This window comes from Bactrocera oleae, chromosome 2 (assembly GCF_042242935.1).
Source record: "Bactrocera oleae isolate idBacOlea1 chromosome 2, idBacOlea1, whole genome shotgun sequence".
In the NCBI taxonomy this organism is placed as follows: Eukaryota; Metazoa; Arthropoda; class Insecta; order Diptera; family Tephritidae; genus Bactrocera; species Bactrocera oleae.
In genome coordinates, this window is record NC_091536.1 from 23255539 (window position 1) to 23280813 (window position 25275).

At 33.8% G+C, this 25275-nt stretch overlaps 1 protein-coding gene and 1 non-coding gene across 3 annotated transcripts in view; both read right to left on the reverse strand.

The window, feature by feature from the left end:
* js (jiangshi) overlaps window positions 1-24689 on the reverse strand; it is a 31969-nt gene extending 7280 nt beyond the window's left edge. The window contains exons 1-3 of one of the 2 annotated variants that reach the window (XM_036377377.2): window positions 24607-24689; window positions 23170-23242; window positions 8321-8571 (exon numbers count right to left, since the gene is read on the reverse strand). In XM_036377377.2, coding sequence (XP_036233270.2) covers window positions 8321-8404 — 84 coding nt within the window. In that variant the 5' untranslated portion in view covers window positions 8405-8571; window positions 23170-23242; window positions 24607-24689. Of the gene's footprint in view, window positions 1-8320; window positions 8572-23169; window positions 23243-24284 lie in introns of both variants that reach the window. The other variant, XM_036377378.2, reaches the window with a different exon arrangement.
* On the reverse strand, window positions 8645-8717 carry TRNAK-UUU (transfer RNA lysine (anticodon UUU)). Its single transcript has one exon. It is a non-coding gene; the product is annotated as a tRNA-Lys (tRNA).
* Window positions 24690-25275: the final 586 nt, after the last annotated feature.

Consider the following 25275-nt stretch of genomic DNA (forward strand, 5'->3'; position numbering starts at 1 on the left):
TATACCGCACATAAGTATTTTCCTATTTCGACTTATCGTGTTGTCCCTTTTATGCAGCTGAACTGCTCACCTGTTGGGCTGCTGGCTTTACGAGTATCTCTTAATGGCCATTGCATAATTAAAATTTCGAATATGCAAAAACCTTTTGCTACACAGTAGATTTAATGACATTTTCAATAAGTGCACATTGTAGCCAAAGCTTAACGAGTCAAGTACGAGTCTTATTGTTTTTGATTAGTTAATCGGCCATTTGACACCGAAAGGTTGTTAACGGCTGTTCCTACTAACACACATTTTGTTTAAGGGGGTTGAGAATAAGCATTTAAAATAGCATACCTTTATGATTACTTAAATTTACAGATTTACATGTATGGAATACAAAAGAAAACACGACGAGTTTATCGACTAACAATACTGGAAGCGCGTTTGTGTTGACACAGTTGTGAAAGAACATATATGAATTGTTATGGGGCATATACCATAAATTCCAATGGAATTCAAATTGGAACTATCGCACTGTTCAAACTATGAAATTTGTAGGAATAAGGACGATCTCTCATTATAGACATCTGGATTGAGTTATCGTGTCGAATTTATAGGCTTTTACTCATATTTATTTGAAGTAAAACGTTAGCCGTGTCCCATGGCATTTTTAGAATTGGCTTTAGTTAAACCCATAGTATGAGGAATATAGCCTGTTGCGCGACATTATCGTAACTAAAAAAAAAGGTTTTCCAGACAAAAACTTGGTTTTGATCAATCAGTTTGTATGGCTGCTATACCCTACAGCAGCCAGATATCGGCGGTTTCGACAAATGAGCAGCTTCTTGGGTCGAAAAGAGCGTGTGTAAAATTTCAGACCGATATCTCAAAATCTGAGGGAGTACTTCGCATATACATAAATACAGACGAGAAGACAGACGAACATGGCTAAATCGACTGAGTTCGTTAAGCTGATCATTCTTATATGTTACATATATACTTTATAGGGTATTTCACGTTTCTTTTTTGGTGTGTTAAAAATTTCGTAGCAAACTTAAAATACCCTGTTCAGGTTATATATGTATATACCGATTTTTGAGCTTTTAAATTAAAATGAATAGGTATACACATATATATTAGAAGATTCTTTCCGCTATTATATAAATTATTCTCGTTAAATTTTTATTTTTATTAAATACATTTTAAATATACAATTTGTCTGATGAGTCACTGTTCACCAGTCTGACAAAACTGTTTCGGAACGAATATTGCAATATTAATATTGAAGAAAAAAGATACTTTACTCATGCAAGCTTCATATATTATAATAACTTAATTCTACTTGATAGTTTGGATGCGGCGTTAGGCGTAAAGAGCAAAAGTTTTTGGTGTGAAACCAGTTAGTTTTTAAAAATATGATTTCACGGTTATTAATTCCACGGCCATTTTTTAAAATGCGGTAATACATTAATATTAGTATGAATTGTTGATTGAAAAATGACACGGATGACACAGGATTGGCATTCTTATGCAGATTTAATGCAAGGAATGCTGTAAATCTTAAGCGACCAAGAGTGATTTGCTAAGCGTTAGGAATGCTAATTTGCAAAAAATTAATTTGCACACACACGCAATTACTTCGCTCGAATGTAAGCAGTGTATGAGAATCGCCTAAAAATAAAAAAAATCGTTGACATTTAAAGAATCAAAACGCTAGTTGCTGCGCTAAGCCTTCAAAACGGCATCCAATTGTCGCAGCAATGAAAAATTAAAAGCAAAAAGTAAATAAAATTGTAATAAGAAAAATTACTATAAACAAAATATTTTTGAACACATTCTCATTTGACTTTTATTATACTTTATATCTTCCAAGCACTTTGCCTCAATTACGAGAACTGGGCGCCAGCAGAGTTTTGATTGTGTGAGTTATATTTTGTGAAAGTGAAGGGAGTTACGAAGAGCTTGCCTTTTGACATTTCACAACATCTACATAAATACCACGAATCTTATTATGCATAAAAAACAGTTTTAACAACTTGATTTTATAGTTTTTTTTTTTTTTGAGTACACAGAAAATCATTTAATACATATTTACATAAAAACTCTATATAAGAGTGCCGTTAACATTTACATAAAGAGTATGCTCATTAGCTGCACAATCAACGAATAAATTTTTAAGGAGTGAAAAAATCGCAGTCACTTGAGAGCGAATTTTCGTGGTCACTGATTGATCTGAAATTTTGCACACATTTTCTCTGCAAGAAGCTGCGCATTTGTCGGAGCTCCCGGTATTGGACCACTATAGTTTATAGTTGCGTACAAACTGACCGATCAAAATCAAGTTCTTGCATGTAAGATTTTTTATTTCCGAAACTATAATGGTGCAACTGAAATCAACAGTTTTTTTGTTTTTACTACTCTTGGAGATACGACTTCGAGCCAATCGCTTTTAAAAACAAAACCAAATTTTTTTTTAACTTTACATTATATTATATAACGGTTGAAATTGAACCCATTTTGTAAAGACGACGGGGTGTACCTAAGTAGCACACTAAAAATACATTTTGTTGTTGATCTCAAAGTAAGTTCAACGGCTTTTTACTCCTTATATCATTTTCTTTGTAAACAAAACGCAACAAGTCATGATTAATTGCATACAAATGTTGCTAATTAATAATTAATCTGGGATTGATATAGGACTTTTTCAAAAAATAACATTATTAATATTAATAAATCATCAATTCAAGTGCATTTTGTTTGAAAGTGTGAAAATATTGAATTTACGAGTGGCTTCACAATATTTTAATCGCTGAATTGACAGATGATCGGCGACAGTATTCGAAGAGCTGAAAAACCGTATTGTTTGCAATTTCAAGAGGTGTCATAGCTTTAATTTTTGGTATGCTTACAAATATATTCATGTGTCTTTACTATATCAACAAGTTTTTCAAGCATTCGTTTACAAATTGATTGCAATCACTGAAACAAGCGACATCTAATTAAACGTTTACAGGAAAACTTACTTTCCGCCTATAGACAACCCAAGAAGCTGACTCATTCACAGTTTGTTTAAGAAATAAAATATTTTACATTCTAGAGAAGTGCTATATATTTATAAAAATATTTTGCATAAACAACCAAATTCAAGTTCTTTATATTAACGATTGAAAATCGGAGATACTAGTTAATGAAATAATTATCTTTCAAAATACAAATGCTAATACCGTCATCACACTAATTTTAATATTTAACATGAGTTTCATAACAACAACGACTCTTTATTCCCAAAAAATATGCAAATGAAAACATCTTACATTTTATTCAGCTTACAAATTATATTTTTTATTTTAGTTCTTATAACATCGCCATGATTCGGCTAAATATTTTGGAAATTATGTGGATTTTCTTTTACCAACGAATGGATTCGTTCCTCGTTTTGAACTATATTGACTCAGTGCTGTCCATCATCATGCCGTACGGAATAAATTAAAGCAAGCAAAGCGTAAAAATATTTATCTTGCGAAATTTCATTTTCCGGTCTTTAGCAACCAAATGCGAGCAACTGCGGACGTGCCACACATAACGCCTATAGAAGCCATACACTCGATACATACAAACATACATATGTATATGTACGAAGGCGGCAGAGTCATCAATTCGGTGGCTTTGCTGCGTGCGAAAGCACCAATACCGTAAATGAGGTTAATAGTTTATGTAATTGCAAGTCAAAATGTGCCGGGAGTGTTATATAACATTCTTTTGACTTTATTAATAGAGCTTTATTCAAATTTAATTCCAAACTAGCGACGAGCTCAACATTTTTCACTGATAGCATTAGTCTGCGAAAAAATGCAGCTTAAAAAATTTTGCCATATATTATATATGAAGGTTTTGATACGCTGAATCTTTTCCCATTATCTGTGCTTATGTTATTTTCATTTTTAAATTCCTTTCCTTAGAGCACAAAATATAATGAAGAAAATGTATTTTTTTTTGTGCAGACCAGTGTAATAAGTGGTAAGTAGCACCAACACAAGTTAATTGAGTGACATATCAGTTTTACTGATCATTGAAAGACTGTTCAAAACTATTGTCACTGTATAACCTTTGACAGCAACAACAAAAACAAACTCTTGAAGTTTGCAAGTGTTTAATGACAACAAGTCATTTATCATTATTTACAAGTCCAGATGTCAAAATTCCAAGCAACTCATGGTCTCATAGCTTTATGGAAATATGAATTTACTATATCATCGTTCTGCATATTAGCATATTGACTTTACGATAATAATTAGTGAGATACAAATTAATATTGATGAGAACGACATGCTACATACTCACAATCAAATGTAGGTAGTGCGAAGTTGTTATCATTTATTATAAAGTGTTGAAATAACTTTTATAGTTTCTCTTTAGTTCAAATACACAACTCGAAACAATATAACTACCTATATAAGTATGTACTCGTATGTCTGATGTACTCGTATAAGGTGCATCACTGCGTAGCACTGGCGCTCGGAGTCGAAGTTAAGTTGAGTCAAGTTAAATGCCCTTTGGCCGCAAAATTTACAAATTATTGTAGTTCAAATCTCTTCGAAGCAATTAACTTATTGCATATACATACATCCTCAACACACATTTGTAACGTATATATAAGCATCTCGATATTATTCAATCTTTAACATGTACAGCTGTAGCAATTTTGCTTTTCAACTCAGCTCTACCTTGTCTATACGTGTATGTGTGGTTGTATTTACATAGTGGCAAAAACAAATGCATGTCATTTATGTGAGTTCATGTAAAACTATTGTAGGTCATAAGTAGTTGAAGGCCAATAAAATATAGCATTACACAGAAACAAAAACAAAAAATAAGAGAAACCGCAAACTAAAAAGTGTGGCAAGTGTGACTGACACGTACAAAAATTAAGGCAACGGTAAAATGAATTGCAGGTGAAAATTTAAATTAAAAAGTGTTACCAAAAATCACACATATACTTAGAGAAGACGAGTAAATGCGTTTTCTACAATTCAAGAAGCACCCCTAGTGTGAAATTTTGAAAAAAAAAATATTTTCAATAATATATACCTGTAAAAATATCATATCATAGCATTTTTGAAATATTTTTTGAGTAACAATGTGTAGCCGCTCATTTCAATCAGCTCTATCAGTTTGTCTTTAAATGCGTTTTTCTCGAAACAGCATTTTTCGAATTTGCCTGAGTGATTACTCAAATACAAATGATCCGATTTGAATCACTATTAAAAATTGTCTGCGTGTTCTGTGTGTTATAAAATTCAACTTTTTTAAATACCGTCATTTTGTGAATTTTTGATTTTTTTTCGATCGTAGGTCATTATACTGACAATATCTTCTATTTAAACATTTGTTTTTTTTAGGTTTCAACCACGGAGAAGGCCGGAATCACTGTTTCAGTGTAGACCTTGTTTAGCGCCTTCGAAAATCATCTGTAACTCGAAAAATATTTAATTTTTTCTTCAAAAATTTTACTGTATATTTTTAAAATTTGTATGATTTGATGTGACGCTCCTTAAATGAGTACAGTAATTTTCGAAAGTCTTACAAATCAAGTCGTATAATAGTCGAAATGTATCTCACACTGTTGTATGCACTTTTCGAAATGTCTGATATTTCAGTGCTAAAAATATGAATGGTTTAATTAATTGTTTACAGAATAAGACTCCATATTTGAAATATTGTATTTTCGACCATTAATTTATGTAAATTAGTATTCAGGCTTCATTCGGACCCTTCAATTAAGCATTTCAACATAGTATATTTATTTTAAGTCACTTTTCACATATGTAGTAAGTATTAATCATTCTGTTATCCAAATTAATCGCTTAATTTATTATAACACATGTCTTTTAGATGTTTTTTAATTAAGATATAAATATTTCCGACATAATTCTACAACCCCTTATTGATGAAAAATGATAAATGTTATACATTCATAATCCACTTATATAATTTGAATAAGCTCATAAAAAGTGATTTTCATTTTCGTTTGAATTAATTGCTCACGTTGCTCATTACTGCTGGCAACAGAGTTAAGTTGCCCTGTTAAGCCTGTTCTAAAGCAGTTTCTTCTCACATTTCACAACAAACATTTCCGTCCCTTGAGTCCAGTGTCAACGCCGCAGTAATGCTTATCGACCAACAACATCCGTAACAAGTACGCGGTCAATAAAGCAAAAACTGACAGCCAAATCATAAGCTACGCACATATACATACATATATTTATATTATATGAGTTGAAGACTCTAACGAGCATTAGATGAAACTGAATTAAAATGTTATATAATTCACTGTACGAGTACAATATGTCCCTGAGAGGTTTAGCACCTACACGTCTATTTAGAACCGATGATTTTTTAATTTGTGTATAATTTTTAACTTAATCACTGCTTGCTTAGAACTCATTTTTATTACGCTCTTAATGTAAAGTCGGTTTTAATATGCGCTTAAGTCTAAGGCTATTGTCTTTCCCTATGTAAGCCTTTAATTGTTTGCTTTGCTTTAATTTAGACAATAAAGGTTTTACGAAATACGCATTTTTTATGCCATTCGCAGCTATTTTCCCTAAGAAAATATGTGTTTCCGTAAACGTTTTGGCTTGTTCGCCACTTTACCTAAAGCCTCTAAGCCTCTAAGCAGTTACCGTAGTTTAGAGTTCTTTGTCAAAGTCTCCGCCACCGCCCGCAAGTTTGACAATGCGATCAAGGTTCCTATTGTAGATAACTACAAATTATACTTATACAACATTCTCAGCAACTGTTGGCAATTGACTGTAATTACGTTTTAACTTGTCTTATTGTCGGCATTTACATGCGGCAATAATGTTCTAGGCGCATTCAGGCCGGCTCACAGCAAAATACTTTGGAAGCTCGGAATTGAAAATTATATATTTCTTATTTTCATTGACTGTCAGCAGTCATTCCGGCGAATATCTAATATCTTTATTTCAGTAAACGTTCTAACAGATACCTGCCACTGCCTGCGACACAGCCCAATCATTGTCGTGTATCTTCACTTGCTGTAGAACCAGTAGTCATTAGGTTATACTCAAATTGTAAGCGTTCTTTACAGTATGTCTATGGTGGCTAAAGTTCTATTCTAACGGCTAAATTAAATAACTAGTTAATGGTTAGTACTGTGGCAGCTGCTAATAACAGCATAAGTAGCAATTGATTACTTTGGGGGCGGTTTGCCTTTGAGATTGATTGAGGTGTTAGCTGATAGCCCACTGCCACGCGCTCAGCCAGATTTTGGAAAAGAAGCTGAAATTACTTTAATACAAATATTTTCTGTATTATCTCTTCAACTAAATCAGTGGCAACGTGTTAAAGCAGCTTAAGTCAACAAATTATGCTATTTACTATATTGCCACAGAAAATTAGAGCTCAATTCTTAAAGTTTTTTAGTAATTATATACCCGGTAGAGGATACTTCTTCCGTATCTTTTTTCATAGCTTGTGTTGACATTGGCATATTTCGGTAAGCTTTACAAATGAGCCTTATCTTTTGAGGAAATTTCTACTGCTTAAAAGTATGACCGAGTTAACCCTCATCAAGTCACGTTTTCAATTTGTTCTAACCTTTGCCTACAAAAACTAATTATAATTAGTTATAAAAAATACTTGCGGTCAATTACACAGAAATTGTGCAGCGACTGGGAAGCCAATTTTTCGATTATAAAAATGAGTTACATTAATTATGTAATCGTGATGGGGAAAAGATTTTTACGTTTCCTTCAATCGCTTATATATTTTATTTGCATAACTTTTACTTAGGCACTCTACGTAAAACAGGAAGTTTAACACATGAATATTTTAAATAACGTTATGTGGTAATTAAATTTATTAAATTGGAAATATATGTGGTTTTGATTTGAGCAAAATATTTAAAAATTTAAAAAGTATGAAAACAGTTCGTCGGGTCAAAATTTTTAACCAATTTTTTTAAAGCGCTTAATTAAATAAATTAAAATGGCGGCGAATAGTTGTTGTTTAAAATTATGCTTAATATCTAAGCGTTTTGCCAATGATAGTTTGCAAATTAAAAATTTGCTAATGATAACATTTAGAATGAAGAATTAATTTCAGTATTTTATTGGCTTGTTTGATTATTGGAACATAGTATGGCTATGTGTGATGCTGATAATATCCAAGTAATTAAATAAATTTTTAATTAATCATAAATAAAATCAAAATAATCAATTAAAGTAAATTAAAGTTCACACTCAATGCTAGATCGTTAGATTAAGAAACGCAAATAAAATTGCAGCGGGTCTCAAAATTAGTGGCGTCAACTTACCTGACCATCAGTGAAGGCCAACAAATAGCAGCAGATAAGCAGCCAAATGAGAACTGGCCACTTTAGCCAATTGTGTACGAACATCTCCGGCGCTTTTCTTGCCTTCTGGCTAATTTATTCCAGAAAGGCGTTGATTTACAAAAGTTCTCAATTTAGCGGTGTAAATGTCGAATTTAGACAGCACCAGCAGCAGCTCGTTGTTGCTCAGTATAGTAGTTCGAAAAGTCGCAACAGCTGATAAATTTGGTCAACTGCAAGAAAATATTAAATAAGGAATTCATTACAAGTTGGATAAAATATAAATTAAAAAAAAAAAAATATTACCGCCCGAGCAGGGACTTGAACCCTGGACCCTTGGATTAAAAGTCCAATGCTCTACCGACTGAGCTACCCGGGCACATATACTCATTTTGCTCAATGCGCTACTTCACTGTAAAACGACAGCAGTCTGAGGTCATAACAACGCTTGCCTTCGTTTCGTTTCGTCATTCGTTTGTTATTTTAAGCATCGTTAGCACGCCAGAACAGCATACAGAACATAGAGCGCAAGCAAGCAAACAAATACCCCTCACTGCGCAAACAGTGTTTGTTTGATTACGCGAATTCACATAGAGAATTGATTTTATGTACATACATGTGCATATATAAAAACTGCAGCTACAACAACAACTGGTTGGGTACAACTAATCAATAACAGCCTTACAATTCACATAGATGTATATTCAAATGTGTAGATACATATGGATGTATGTATACACTGTCAGAAGCCCTATTAGTCAAAAAACGGAAGTTTGTATGCCAAGAGAATATCGAGTGTAGTGTTTTCTGATGGAAAACAAGAGGGATATGGAGAAATAAAAAGGTTATATTAAAAGTATTGAAGTGTAAACTGTATTACATAAATTCTTTTTGTCTATATTAAAATAGTATTCAGCTGATATTTGATATATTATATTATAAGTATGCTTGTATGGAGAAAAGAGTGTCGGTTGATAAAATGTTGTATTACAGTTGTGAAGTACAAGTAGTTCATAACTAGTTGATTTCACTGCAGGAAGATTTCAGAAATATACGAGTATCGAATCAATTATTTGTTGAAAGCCTTCAGTTGGTTGCCGTTAAATCAGTGATTTTACGCTAAAACTGGTTCAAATTCGTGTGTCAGTTACTCATATTTAATCTAAATTCAATTATTTATGTTCTGTGTATTCGCTAATATATAATTTGATACATTTGCTAGAAGTTAATTACTTGATAATTCAATCTACATTTCATTAATCAAGCACTGAGATTCTAAACCTGCTAAAGACTTGTGCCAAATTTTATTTCTTGTCTTTTTTATTTTCTTTTGTAAAAAATAAAATCGGCGGAAGTTAGCTGGTATTTTCTTATTCACTTTTTATTGCAATAAACTTTATTGTGCTTTTTTAATAACGAACTAATTGTGCATAATCACTGCGATTAAATAATTATGGAGTTTAGAATCGACAGAGCCACAAAGAAAACCACACAGAAAATAAAACTTGTATTTGGAGCAGCAAACCGCTTGCAATGCAAAAAAAATAAATATTTAATTAACATTTAAAAAACTCTTAAGTAAATATTATGCAGTAATTTGTTGCCTTTGTGATTGAAGGAAGATTCCAACCGTTCGATAAACTTTTAAGCACTCACTATTTGTTGTATAGTTTAGAAAAGAAAAGTAAAGATATTACATTACACATGCATACATACCGTGTTAAGCACAAGCTATTTCGGTCAAAAATCAGGGAACTGATTGATGAATACTATAGCAACAATATTTATTAAGTTCAACACTACAATCGGATACTAAATGCCATTCTAGAAGGAAACTAAATACCATCTAAGCTTGTAAAGCTTTTTGAAACGGTTATTAAACAATTAAAGAAAAGAAAAAAGTTGGCTACGGTTTCATTAAAGCAGAATACACCTTACAAATATATAAAAAAGTTTTCAAACAAGAACTTGATTTAGATAGGTCAGTTTGTATGACACCTATGTATATGCTATAATGGATAATAATTCATGTTAAATTTCTTCAAGACTTATTGGTTTTGATCGTGCAGTTTGTACAACAGCTGTATGCTATAGTGATACGATATCGGGCTTTCGTTTAAAGAACAGCTTATTGGGAAGAAAAAAACGTGTAAAAACTTTCAGTGATTTTTCAAAAACTGAAGAATTATTTTGCGTATACACAGATAGACGGACATTGCTCAATCGGCACGTCACGCTGATTAGTTCTACATGTACATATATATTGTATAGGGTCTCTGATTGTAGAGCACAATAGACCTTAGGTCGCAGTGCAAGCCTCAATTAAATTCTAAGCTCTCCGACGCTTCCTTCTTGATGTTACAAACTTCGTGCTAAACTTATTATATCTTATTCAGGGTATAACTATTATTGAATGATTTAAGCTTCAATATTTTTGTTGATATAACCGTACCAGCTAATTTCCAGAAAAATAGCAATTTTCTGAGAAAATATGAGATGAGAATAAGCAGTGGAAACTGAGCAAAGCGAATAAACGGATGACAGATTTTGTATGAGTACTCCGTAATGTTCTCCACTGTCTACAAGGTGATCATAACATGTCATCGAAAGGTTTTGAAGAAATATGCATCAAAATTAAGCTTCGTATTTATTTCATATTTTGTAGTTTGAATACTCAAATTGTACAACAATACACTCGAGTATTTCTCTCCGATAGATTTTTGGAGACTCCACCAAATTCAGTGGCATCTGAATATATGGATATTTCTGACCGGTAAGCACATGCCACTAATTATCTGCCCAACAGCGCAATTCACCATACGCAGCCATGATTTACGAATCGTCCAATATGCTGACATTAAGCAGCGGACCTGTTGACATACAAAATGTGCATATTTGGTAAGCTTTATTCGAAAATCGCGTCGCTTTGCTACGGTGACTCGTGCGTATGCGCAAACGCGGCACAGCAGACAAATTATTGATCAAAATTAGTAAGCTAAGCATTGATGCTCAATTCATTTAAACAAAAATAACAAAAACAGCAAAATCTTAAACAAACAAAAAAAAAAAAATTATGATTGTGATGACGCGATTAAAATGAAGCGTCTGCGGTTGTCTGCCATCGAGCCCCTCACAGAGACGAGTAAAATGATGGATGCACAAACCAGTGAGGAAGTTTCGGTAACGCTTTATAGCTGTCGGCGTAACGGATTGGTCAAGAGGCCATGATGGAAGATGTTGTTTGATTGTAAATTACATAGGCGATAATCAAGATACTGTTGTAATAACTGGAATTTTAGAGGCGGGTGGAATTTTTAATAAACAGTTCAGTTATAATGAACGCTTTTAAGTCAATTTATATTTCTGTACGATTAGTGGTGATTAAATGTCGACTGAGATGCTTTTGTGCACAAATTCTAAATTGAACTGCCGCGATTTCCTTCACTTGTCTTCAAATGTTGTAAAAATATTTTTTGTGTTCCAATTCTTGTGTCATTAATAATTTTTGTTTTCTCGAGAAGAATCAAGAAATACTGCAGCGAACTCTTGAGATTTTTACCAAATTTAAATGCTGCGATAAAATAGCTAAATTTAATTACTTCCGAAAATGTGAAAATGTTGTTTTATATTTTATGTCAGCTTAAGACAAGACCAACCGCACATGAGAATGACATATTTACATATGCTTGAAAATTTTATCAAGCAACACAAATACTCACATACATATGTACATACATAAATTTGTAATTAAAAACAAATTTTTTCGCAAAGTTTTGACACGCAGATACATCTTTCGGATGTATGCAACAAGAAAAACAAAAAAAATTATATTTTATTACTAGTTTTCTTTGATATTTGTATTTTTTGTTTTTGTATAATACACAAAATATTTAATATGGGAATATTCGCGTGTTTATTTGGATAATACACCCTACGAGAGCTTATAATTATTATTATTTAACAAAGTGATATGGACACTTTTGCATAACGAAGTCTTTGTTTATCACATTTGTTGTTGACTTATGAATTTATAGCTTAAAAATAAATGTTAGCTTAGAAGTTATGACTTGCGCTAGTGAAGGAAAAACACAAGTTATGTTTGGTATTTATGGACATAATAAATAGGTAAACTTTGGCGTCGGTAGTGCGAAATTTTTGCAAATTACAATCAAAGGGAAGGCAATATACGTATGTAGATACTTATACGCTTCTTCGAAAATGATCATGACAGGTTTAGCAGTCATACTTGCTGCCAATCAGTAGAAGAAAAGAAAAGTGAATTGTTTTAATTCACTCCAAATAAGTGCGTAAAATTTAAGTAATCCAAGTAATAAAGCGAAAAAGTAATTTAAATTAACTATACACACCAAATTATTTTAAGTGGTTTTTAGCATATAATTTTCAAATTAAAATTATTTAAACAATAGAAAGCCGGTTTGCAACCTAAGCTAGATTTTTAATCTGGACCATTACTTTTTAATGATTTTCACTGCGAAGCAGCCAAAGCTAGAGCCATAAGCCCGATTCTAGTTCGGTTTCCACTTGCAACGTCGTGTTTTATGAGAAATTATCTAAATTAAATTGCATTCAAGTTTGTGAAATAGCAATTGTCCATGGCTAAGAGTAAGTCAAGTTGAAATAATCGAAACTCGCCACAGTACTGAGTAATTTATGTGAAGAATAATATTCAAATAAACATAGATTGTGAAAAGACGATTCAATTACGAGAAATTAAGTATTTGCAATATTTTTTTTTTAAAACAAATTAAAGCCAATGCTTGCGCTGTAAACCGTTTAAACCATCGTCACGTAGTGTGTGTTAGTAATTAAATCGATTTTTAATAGCTTAACATAGATGTTGGCACAAAGCCGCAAACTATGCGGTAACCGATTTCACATGAGTTTTCGCGCAACAAATTTATATTTGCTAAGGAGAAATGCAAGTAATAAAAGTGTGCAGTTGTGGGAAGATCTGCAGTAAAATTGCGCTTCTGATTCACTAGGATGTTTTGTAATAATTGTGTTATGTTATTAATAACTCTATTTTTTGCTTCTAAACTCGAAAATAATACAAAAATACTAATACATATATACTGAATGGAAATACGAGTGCACATTTATACCCTGAACACGGTATACTAAGTTTACCCCGAAGTATGTAATATCCAAAAGAAAACGTCGGACCTCTTACAACGTGACGAGCAGAGTCGATTTAGCCATGTTCATCTGTCCGACTGTCTGTATATACGCAAGCTAATCTCTCAGTTTTTAGATATCGATCGGACATCTTGCACTTCTCTTTTTCTCCTTAAAAAGCTGCTCATTTATCGAAATCGCTAATATCGGACCACTATAGGTAACAGCTGCCATACAAACCGATCGATCAAAATTAAGTAACTTTATGGAAAACCTTTTTATTTGACACGATATTTTCATGAAATTTTATATAAATTAATAACAAACGCTCTATCTCCGATTATATTGTTCACATCGTTTCACTGTGGCATATAACAAGATAAGGATATTTATATACCCTTTTATGGTGTAAGAAATGCCCCTGTATAGAGTATTTTTAAATAATATAGTTTTGACACCCAATTTTCCATGAAACACTAATCCCCTAATTAATTGGCAGTGATTTTTGGCAAGCATTTATTTTCATGCATTGAATTTCTCACTAAGCGCACATTACTATCAAACAAAAAATCAAAAGTAATTTGCTCTATAATGCTCGACCAGGCACAGCTGAAGCCATCAATCTGAAACTGAAATATATTATATTATATAATATAACGGCGCCATGACCAACTTTTACTCGGTTGATGAGTTTCCGTTTATTATACTACACACCTACAAAAATACTTGCTATTATGTCTGTGTGTTTAATACGTATGTATGTTATGAATATGTGTATAACAATGTAAACAAATAACGTCCATTGCTTGGCGTGTGAATGAAATTTAATTGCGCGAAGTAAATAAATAATAAATATTGAATATTATTATATTACTAACCTCTTCTGCACATTAGCGAATAACTGTAATAAGTACAATACATACATACATACATATAATAAGATAGCTTACACTAGCTTTGAACACTGAACGGGCTTATGCGTTTATGCAATGCAATATGTTACTTATATATACATTTGTACTTATGCACATATATTATATACATATGTACACATGTGTAATTTTAAAGCATTCGCAATTTACTTGGAAAGCGTGTTTTAGAATTAAATTCCATTCATTTGTAGTCCAATTACATCTTGGTTCTTTTGAATAGGGCGACGATGGTACTCGGAGACTACACCTACTCACTTGAAATTTTAATTTATATTGTTAGTAACATTATCTAGTAATTTACACACGATATTTTGTAACTTGTTTTTTATAAATTTACTGCTAATTTTTCCGATCAAAAAATTAAGCTTTTTTAAAAGTCCATCATTTTGCGAAAAATCGATGTAATGTTGAAAAATAAGTAAATTACTAGCAATTCCTATCTACAATAGTTTAAAATTTTTATTCTGCTTCAGATACTGAGAGTTCCTACAATTACCGTCGCCCGTGGAGGCTCTCGAAAAAGTTGTGATTGTCATTTTGTAGCAGCATGCCATTCAACAAAAAAAACAAAAAATACTGCATTTGGAATAAGGCAAGTTGTCAAAGTTAGGATTATTTTGAGGACTAGACTAATATCAGCTAAAAATCAACTCAAATAAACACTTTCCAACACTTTTAATAACTGTGCTGCTTTTAATTAGCTTCACTTAAATATATTTACACATTCAGCCCACTTAATGGCATGGAAATTATGTTGGCAAATCAAGTAAGTATGTAATCAGCGATTTTTAATTACAACTCTGCTAAATTGTCTGCCATGTTATCGCCACATCTTTATCAGTTGCATTAATTTGGCTCACGAGCATTAACCTCTGCTGCCAGCGACTGTTTAATATATGCAAATCTGACAAGGCCATTTGCGGTGAACCATAATCAGTTAGGCCAACAAATGCGAGCTCTTCAAGTAATAATGGGCTCATTTCTGGACATCTGCCATACTAATATGTTTTACATGTGAATATGTCTGTAATTATTCACATTTGTTTGTAACGAGCTCGCAGTTCATTTGCATAGTTAGCTCGGGCGCTATGAGCAAATATTATTTAATTTTTAATAAATATGAGCATAATTAATCATTTCAAACACAAACAGAAATAGAAACGAAACAGAACAACAACGCAATGGAATTTTATCTACCAACAAGCCACAAAAGCACATGAGATGGCAATCTCTCCAGCGGCATGCGTTGCTATTGTTGCTAGTAGACAGTAGTCGCTTGCAGCGTTAGTTAACACAGCGCTGACAGCTTGTGGCAATGGGTTCCAGTGCGTGGCGCATCAGCCGACGCTGTCACCTCTTGTGACCCTCGCACACATCAAACATCTGTCGGCAGCGCCAAGCGCCGGGGGCGGCGACAAACGCTGGTCGTTGTTGGCCACCGAACGAACGGTAGTCAGTGGTCATGTGGCCTTGCCCAAAAGTGACTGTAAACGGCAACTTTCGCGACTTCTCGCTGACTGCATCTGTCGTCGCATTTGCAATGGCGAGCGCATCAAATCGCTGCCACGAAGCGCTGTGCGTATTTAAATCAAATTAAGGCGTAAACAACGGCTACACCAACGCAACAGCGGGGTGCAAAGAACAGCAGCGCCGTATTTAACGTCCAAAAGGATGACAAGGCCAACGAGCTGATCAAGCGATTCGACAACGATGGCAATGCATCGTAAAAATGTTCGTTTAGGCTTTAATTGCTTTTGATGTTCTAAAAGCCTCTTAAATATTGCGAGTTATGATGTAACAGAGTATGGACGCTTTCGGTGCATTTCACATACATATGTATGTATGTGTATAATTTCGAGTAAATATTCTGATTTGCACTGGTCAATCGGATTGCGTAAATGCAATAAAAATATTGTTGTCTTTTTTTCTAAATTAAAACTTATAAGTATATACAAAGCTACTTTTTATTGCTCACAGATTAATTGGCATAAAAGATTAATAGCTGAATTCGAATTCAATCATCTGATAAATTTATAAAATCATCAATTTTGAGATATCGATTTGAAATTTTGCACACGCCCCTTTTTTACCAGGAAGTGGCTCATGTAATGGAACCGCCGATATCGAATCACTATGGGATAAAGCTAACATACAAACGGATTTATCATAATCAAGTCTTTGTATGGAAAACTTGTTTATTTGACAAGATATTTTCACGGAATTTGCGTTGAATTATTGTTCAAAGCAGCGCTGCGATCACCGAAGAAACTTCTCCGATCGAATTACTATAACATATGGCTGTTATATAAACGAATTGATCAACATCAAGACAAACATCTCCATAAAATATAATATATACATTTCTTATTAAGTTGCCTTAATTGCTCAAAAGATGCTTTGAACTATTAAACTTCAGTAATGGTAATTTTTGTAAATGTAATACTTATAGCTAAGTATTATAATATGGTACATCACGAACGGAAACGGAAGTAGTCCCATTAGTGCAACCAACTAAAGGCAATAACGGCGTGCTACATCTTTACGAATTACATATGTACGTATGCGCGAATAAACCACGGTTATTCATCAACTTGCTATGAATAATATTTAGCACATACCCACATCAGCATATATATATATGTGTACATACTAACACTCGAAGTATCTTAAATGCCAAACGCACGCATTTGATAGCGGGCCAGGGGTGCGGGAATTGTGTAAAAGATCATTTGCACATCGCTGTGTATGTGTGTGTATAGCAAGTTATGAGATACAAAATGAAGATTGTAGATTTTCCAAATTTGAAAATGTTTTTATATTTCATTTCAATGCCTTAAAGTCCGCCAGAACTGGTTGCTTTGGCCAATAAATTATTAAAGCGATAAGACAAAATTGCAAAATTTGAAATCTGAGCACTGATGTTTTCAGCTAAATTATCACTCGATCTGACAGCGTAAATTAGTGCTCACAAATATATTTACAAATACCAAAATATGCTGAAATTCCTAATTGGATTGTCACACATGAGAACTAAATTATTGGCATTGAGGCTGGGAGCAGCTTCTGCAGTGAAAAGTGTGGCAAAACATACACAAATGTTGAGGAAATATTTTTTTGGCCACAGAATTTCGGCTTAAGTCTAAATTTTTCTAATAAAGGAAAACTACTGAGCATATATGTTGACATATGTTAGTTACGGTACGGTACGGTAGTGGAGCTATCCTTCAATGGTGTAGCTTCGCCAACATCTCGAGGGTTAACCGATCTTCCACTGCATTTGTATTTACGTCCGACAAAGGCTATTAATTCCACTCAATTACAGTTCAATCGACAGCAAAAGTCATCCATTTAGGCAACAATCGACAGAAATCTCTGCAAGTGGTTAAAGTGCATTGGATATTGATGCCCCACTGGAAGAATGGCTATAAAAATGAACACAATTGCATTGAGGAATGAAGTGTTTGTGGGGCAAATGAGCAAAATGTAGCTATCAAAGCGCGACAGAGCCCATTTCAATGACTTTACATTTAATCACTAAATTGGCGCGGAAAATCGCCACCAACAACAAATGACAGCAGTTCAGGCCTTTTAGAGGCAAACACTTATATTAACACTACACAAAGCACGCTGCGGTTTTCAATTGGTTTACTCGCTTTTCTTTGATTACGGCTAAAGCGATTGTTGGCACTTGGGGTCAAATGCTAGACCTTTGTGGTCTGAAGATGTTAGCGGATGCAAGTTTTGTTAAACGTGCAACAATTGGTCTGAAAATGCAGTCAGCACTCGATTTGGCTGCTTGGCGTATTTGCCAGACACGCTCAATCTGCTTACCCAAAATAATTGGCTGAAAGGGAAATGGATTTGGATTTGGATTGTATGCCGCAATCAGAGGAGTCAATAAATTAAAGTGTATACTTTGAATTAAAGGCGAACAGGCGACGACGACAATGGCAAAGCGTTGCTGACTATTGTACTCACTCGCCTGGCGGCAACGAAACTGCAGACAAATGAATATGTAAACGCAAGCGTTGCTAGTTAACTGTACTTGTGCAGTGGCAGCAGCGGTTTTTGCTGAAAATCTGATTACATCACCTCCTATACGCCGCAAGCGGTAAGCTCATTAATTGCTTAGTGAAATGCCGCTAAATTTCTAGTATTGATTGTACTCGTATATTGTGGCAGAGTGGGGAGCAAGCGACAATAATGCGAGCGCTATTAATTAGAGAGATTCCTATTGACTTAGACGCAGAACAAACTTATATTTCTGTAATTCTAAGGTGACCATATGCTGCATTTACTAGCAGTTCCGTTATGTACACTCTCAGCATTGCGCGTCTAATTGTGTTCTGGCACCGTCTTGGTGCTCTGTGAAATTCGGCCGCACCTTACCTTAGTGGGATTTCAGTGCGCTGGCCATTACTAGTAAATTTCGCATTCATAACTGTCATGTGCTGTAAGACTTTGCATGAGTTTATTCGATCATTTGCATGTTAATGCGATGATATTTCAGACAAGTTTTCTGCTGAAGTCTTCTTTTTCTCAAGCTCGTGCACAGTCATGTATGTAATATGTTTCGGTGTAGTTTTTTGGTATTACATTTAAATGAAACAAAAATTGTTACAAATATGAGCATGCTTGCAATAATTCCGCTTTGATTAACATTTTGATATTGCAAAATGTTCACTTTGGTTATAAGCGTCAAATCACCGTTATAGTAAGTATAAGAAAACGCAATTCTTATGACAGAGGTAACTATAACATCAGGACCGCTGTCGTGTTGAGAGTGTCGCCATGCTCAGCGGGGACTCATTAAAGCAATATCATATTTTTAGACTAAGTTGGAAGCCACGCCTTCGGTGCTACCTAAAAAATATGCAATGACACCACATTTATCCCCATCCTTGCTTGCGTAAACTTTTCTCCACTAATATACATATATACAAATCAAGTTGCTTGTAAAAAAGACTGAACAAATATTATCCACAATGAATAAACGTTTGGCAATATTTACAATACAACCAGATTAAAGAAGAGTCTTTTTCTAGGCAGCGAGCAAAGCTCGTTATAAAGGCTTCTGTACATTATTGTATTTGCACATGTGTTTAGCTTTTGTTTCGTTCACAAAGAATTATGTATCTGAGAAAACCTTTCAACTTGATTTTTTTTTTGCGAGCCGTTATAATTTAATATACTTCGAATCGAATTTTTGTTTATTGGTTAATAAAATACCGGAAAATGAGATGGCTGTTAAAACTGCGCAACGTCGGCTGTCGATTTGTTCATGTTGTACGTATAATCATTTAGAAGGGTCCGACTAAAGAATAAGCGAACATTGTGGAGTTGCATTTGCCTGTAGAAAATCAAAAAAAAAATATGGTATTTTAATTTTCAAGTGACAAAAGTGTTGAAAAACAACCGAGTAATCAATAACTAAGGAAAAATATTAACCGATTTCACACATCCGCTTCTAATAGCATAACAGGGTATAAAAATATTTTCATCTTGACTTTGATCAGATAAGTTTGAACCGAACCAAACAAAATCCCTGGAACAACCATTATTCAACTTTATGCATTAGCAGACAATAGAATCCAAGTTTAGCAATGAAACTTTTATTGCAATAGATTCGTCTGCTTTAGACCACAGGCTATATAAACCTCTACTTATGTCTGACCCATCTCAACGCAACCATCAGTGATGTTTGGTTTTATGGAAACTAGGTTATTAGTTTAACAGTTCCATTCCGGCGATTAAAAAAAAATACAATATTTGCATGAGTAATGATACACATAACAACATTACTAAAACAAATCTTAAATATCTTCACACACCCATCTCGCACGACCCCCTTAAGCTTCAATTAATGTTTTAATGAAAAGCAACATAAAAACAAAAAAATAAAAAATAAAACTGAAGAAGCAGCACGAAGCCACTATTGCGACTATTTGCAGACTAATGACTTTCGCTTTTTTACTCAAATAAATCATATAAGTACATATGTACCTCGTTGTATGCGCTATTCTGCTCGTGTTCGTGTTTAGGTTGTTTTTTTGAATATTTTTCGATTTTTCCCGCACCTTGTTTTGGTTTACTGACCTTTCACACTCGTTCGCTGGGCTTTGAAAAGCTGAGAACAATAGAAAAGTAACACCAGCGGCAGTTATGAAACCCACATACCTAAAAGGAGCTCAAGTTAAAGCAAGATGAATTACTCTATTGTAATAACAAAAACCCTATTGAAAATTATTAAGACGTTTTTGCAAAAGCACAGCGTAGCTTGTGGAATAGGGATGATGTCGTAACGTTGCACATGAGCTTTCATTTTACACAATTTAATTGACCAACATTTACATCGCCTTTTTCATTACTGTACACAAATATTTATTTTTAATGATTCAATAACTTTTTCAACTCTTTCGATTGTAACGAACGAAGTAGGGTGAGCCTTAACGCCCAACTCGCCACTTGCATTGATCTCCGCTTAGGTGAAAAGCTACTCGATGCCTCATTCAACACGTCTGTGTGGTCTCAGTACAGTTACATAAATTATCTGCTTTGAATGTTTCTATGATTATTTAGTAATTAATTTTCAACAGGTTACATATGCGTCCCGGAAGTGATTAAATATCAATTATGCTTACAGCAGCGTACACATATGAATATACTTGTATATATGTATTTGTAAATGTAATAAAAACAGCGAGTGCTGATTGTGGGTGTAAATGGTCATCGTGTATGTGGCATTGCATCAAAATTATGCAATTCTCGGAAAGCAGAGCAAATACTTCAATAATGAGGTCTTTATTGTTTTTCGTCAGTTTGTTGATGGAAATTAATAGATATTTAAGTTTAATGAATTGCTAAGTATTGCCAAGTTAATATTATACTTTATATTAATTCCCAGAGTTTTTCTCTATAATAGTTTTTTTTTTTATATTCTGCAAGAAATATTTATTAAACTATTCGCCATACATCATTCAGATTAATTAAACAATTATGCAATCTCGTAAAAACAAATGGTTTTCGAACTTCAACACTTTCAAAAAGCATAATTTTTTAGAGTATTGTTACGACCCCAAATAAATGTCGGTCATAAAAATGTACATCGCTACTGTGCTGAGAAAGTATTAAACTCAAATTTCTCAGACTCAAATTTCTGTTTGTAAAAGAATTGCAAATGTTATAATAAGACTATAAAGGAAATGTCAAACAAAGTAATTTAGCGTGTAATGACAAATTTGTTGTTCGAATATTATACAATCAATTTTATATATGCACATATAGTGTATTTCTTTAAATGTTTGTATTTGTTATTAAGTTTACATTAATAAAGAGAAGAGCTTGCACTGAATTTTTTATTATTATTAAGTTAATTTAGTATTTCTTATATTTTGTGTGGTTGGCAACTATTGGAAAGTGGGAAACAATATATTTTTAAACCGTTATATTCAAATACCTTCACGTAATAATCACTTTTATGCTGAAACTTTGTTTTATTGTATTTTTAATTTTTAAGTTTTCTGTAGCCTTCAACAATTATTGTACTTGTGGGAACGAACATTGGTGAGTAAATTCATATGAAAAGTAGTAAATAGCCGAGTTGCCATAAGCAAATGTAGTCTAATTTTTTTTCATTACACAAGTTGTTATTATTATTACTTTATTTATAACTTTATCGTTATCGAAATTAATCATAACTCATATTAAGAAATGAGGAAGCTATTGCTGTATTTTTTGACAGTTTTTCTGCCACCAAGCTTTCGCAAGCATAAGGAAGGTCTCTTTACTGTCAGAAATATCACACCTTATTTTGGCAACTGTCGATATAAAACCATTAATAATTTTAGTTTCCTGTTTTTAAGTAATTAAAAACTCGTTGTTATAAATTTTGTATGTTACAAGAATTATAGGAATAACTTAGTACTATAAACGAAATGATAGCCAAATAGACTTAATCCGCGCTAGATTTATTTTAGGACTTTAGGAGATTGAATTTTATGGACCTACACGTCAAACAAATCTGATCAGATTTGAACCGGATTGGTTCACTTAAACTGAAGCAAGCCGAAACGATACAATGTTTTTTCTAGATTAGTAAATATTTTTTATGTTCGTGAAAAGTTTGATCTTCATATTTCATTTAGTGCATGTTTATCAGCTGTTTGTTTACGTCCGACAATTTTTTATGACAATTTTTACCATGAAAAAAAAAATTAAACAACAAGTTTGCTTGAAAATATCTGTATCTTATGAAATCACGGCTTTGAAGTCGTTGAAAATTTTGCATAAGTGTTTTAGGGAGTCTACTTTATCACGAACATAAGTATTTGAGTGGCACAAAGCATTCAGTGTAGGTCATGAAGTCATCGCAAACTTGCTTCATGCGAGTTGTCCATGCAGCTCTGACTATATCATCGAAAAACCTAAAAAAAACGGCGCTTGAAAATAATCGTGTTGGCATCAGAGCGCTAAATACATCTTTTACGGATCGACTCAACACATTTTTGTTAATATTTTGAATCTTATTTCTTTTAATCTTCAGTAGCAACAATCGTGAATAATGCAGTTGAAGTTTTGCAAAACATGTGTTTTTCTTTAAAACAATATGAACTCTCCAGCTCTTTGGCTTCAGATTCGAAAATTAAAAAAACGGTTATACCATAATTATTGAAAATTTTAAAATCAAAATTGAGTAAAACTTCATTAAGGATTATTAATAAAATGTAAAAATATATAATTAGTTAAAATTAATTTCGAACTTACCTCAAACTTCTAGAAATATTCCTCTATTTATATTCAGATAATTCTCCTAGTACATGATAGCTCCATTCAATATCTATTGTAAGGTGTATAGGAAAAAAATATATACAATATATTTAAATTTTGAACAATTAAGGTTTTTTCACAACAACACTTGAGAATTTTGCGCGCGCGAAAGAACACTTTGTAACTTTGTTTTTGAATAGTCCATTGTTTGTGGAAACTCGTGAGTTTTGAGGGTGTATATAGATATTTCGCAAATGGGAATGCAAAGAATCATGTGACTGGGTTCACTCAAACACACAAATAAATCTGCATTGTTGCTGGACACAATGGCAATAATATAGGCACAAGTGGGCTGAGAGAAAAAAGTTTAAGATTAAAGAAGTTACCAACAAAAATTGCAACAAGAAGGACCAGCAGTCACATAAATTTACAATTTTTCCTCAAGTGTAGTGCTTACTTTGGAAATTAACGTGTCAACATTTCCAGCTTACTGAAATATTTTGGGGCGTTCACTCTATTACTAAAGTAAAACTCCTCAACTTTTGCAAATTTGTTTTATGAAGAGTAAACAGAAGTTGTTGGAAAAGCGAAAAAATACAAATTCTCAGAGACAAATATGATATTGTGACTGGCCTCACAGCTTGTTTGCTACTTCGACGCATTTGTTGTTGCGCCGCGTGAAGCGTTTAAAGTGCAAAAGACCACAGCCAGCGAGTGCTAGTCGGCCGATTACTGAGCAAGTTTGCTTTACTGCGAATGCAACGCGAAAAGTGCATTAAAAATACAACAACAATAATAAAAATAACAACAAATCGACGACGCCGGCAGCAGCTTGAGCGCCAAGCTTTGAAGATGCGATCACTCGAACGAATGAGGAGCGTTCTTGTCTGCCAATTTACTTGCCCGCCAGACTAAATCTGTTAAAGCACTATTGCTGTGTGTTATTGTTGTTGTCATAATGCTGTTTTAATTTCGTTTTGCGTTGTGTTGTGGGCGCCGCGAACATTATTGCCAAGGAAAACGTGTTAGCATTTGCACAAAAATGCGATTTTTCATTTTAACCATTTCCATTTTGGGGCACCTCCATTACACAAACACAAACACACACGCACCTCTTCGCCCATATGCTCAGCACAAAACTGCGGCACATCAGTTTGCGTGAAACAGTGTGAACGGCATGGCGATCGGGCGATGAAAGCGAGTTAATGTATTTTATTCAGGGTATGTACACGATGTTCTAAATTTCCTCGAAAGGAAGCTATTTCTCTGTCTAAAGTTTATTTAAATCAAAGTTTGACATAATGCTTTGTTCAAGTTTCCTTAAGCGCATTGAATGCTTAGCACCAAAACCACTTTTGGGTACAGCCTAAATCGATAAAGAAAAATTAATAGTTCTTAGTTTATACGAAAAAATTTCTCGCCCGATTATATTACGGCATAAAAGTTATTTTATTTAATTTGTGAGTTAACGCGAGCCGCAATTATTGGAAGCGCACAACCGTTCGTTTCGAGCTTTTGACAAGAACTGAAATTTCATTCATGCACATTTGGGCATAAAAATCCACAAGGCGCCGCCGCATCACAAGCGCTCAGCACACACATACATGTACGCCAGCAGTAGGTCAGAAGGCAAAGCAAGATGTTCAAGCAGATGCCGCTGGCATGAGTTGGCATGTACGCAACAAAGTGAAAAGGCGCTCTGAACAGCAGAGATGAACTGTAGTCGCGCAGTAGCGGCGGCAGCGGCAGTGTCAAAGAGCGTTAAAGTAGCACACCGCAAGCCAGCTACATTACAGCCTCAGCAAGCATGTGGCAGTGGTTGCAATTGTTGCAGACAACGAGCAACAAAGGTAATGTTGCTGCTCTTCATATCTCTACCACTGCTTGAATGCGAAAAACAAGCGCTTGCTCAAATGATAGTATGCGTGTGTGCGCGTTGAGCTGAGAAAGTCCGTGAAGTGTTGAATTCTTGCTAGAGAGCGAAGTGTGTGTGTGTGGGCGCGAGAGTTGTGAGTTTGCGAATGTTCTTTTATTAGTGGAGATTTAAGCCGGCTAAAGAGTTCTTCAATTTATTTACTAGCAGTTCTAGCACGATAGTAAAGC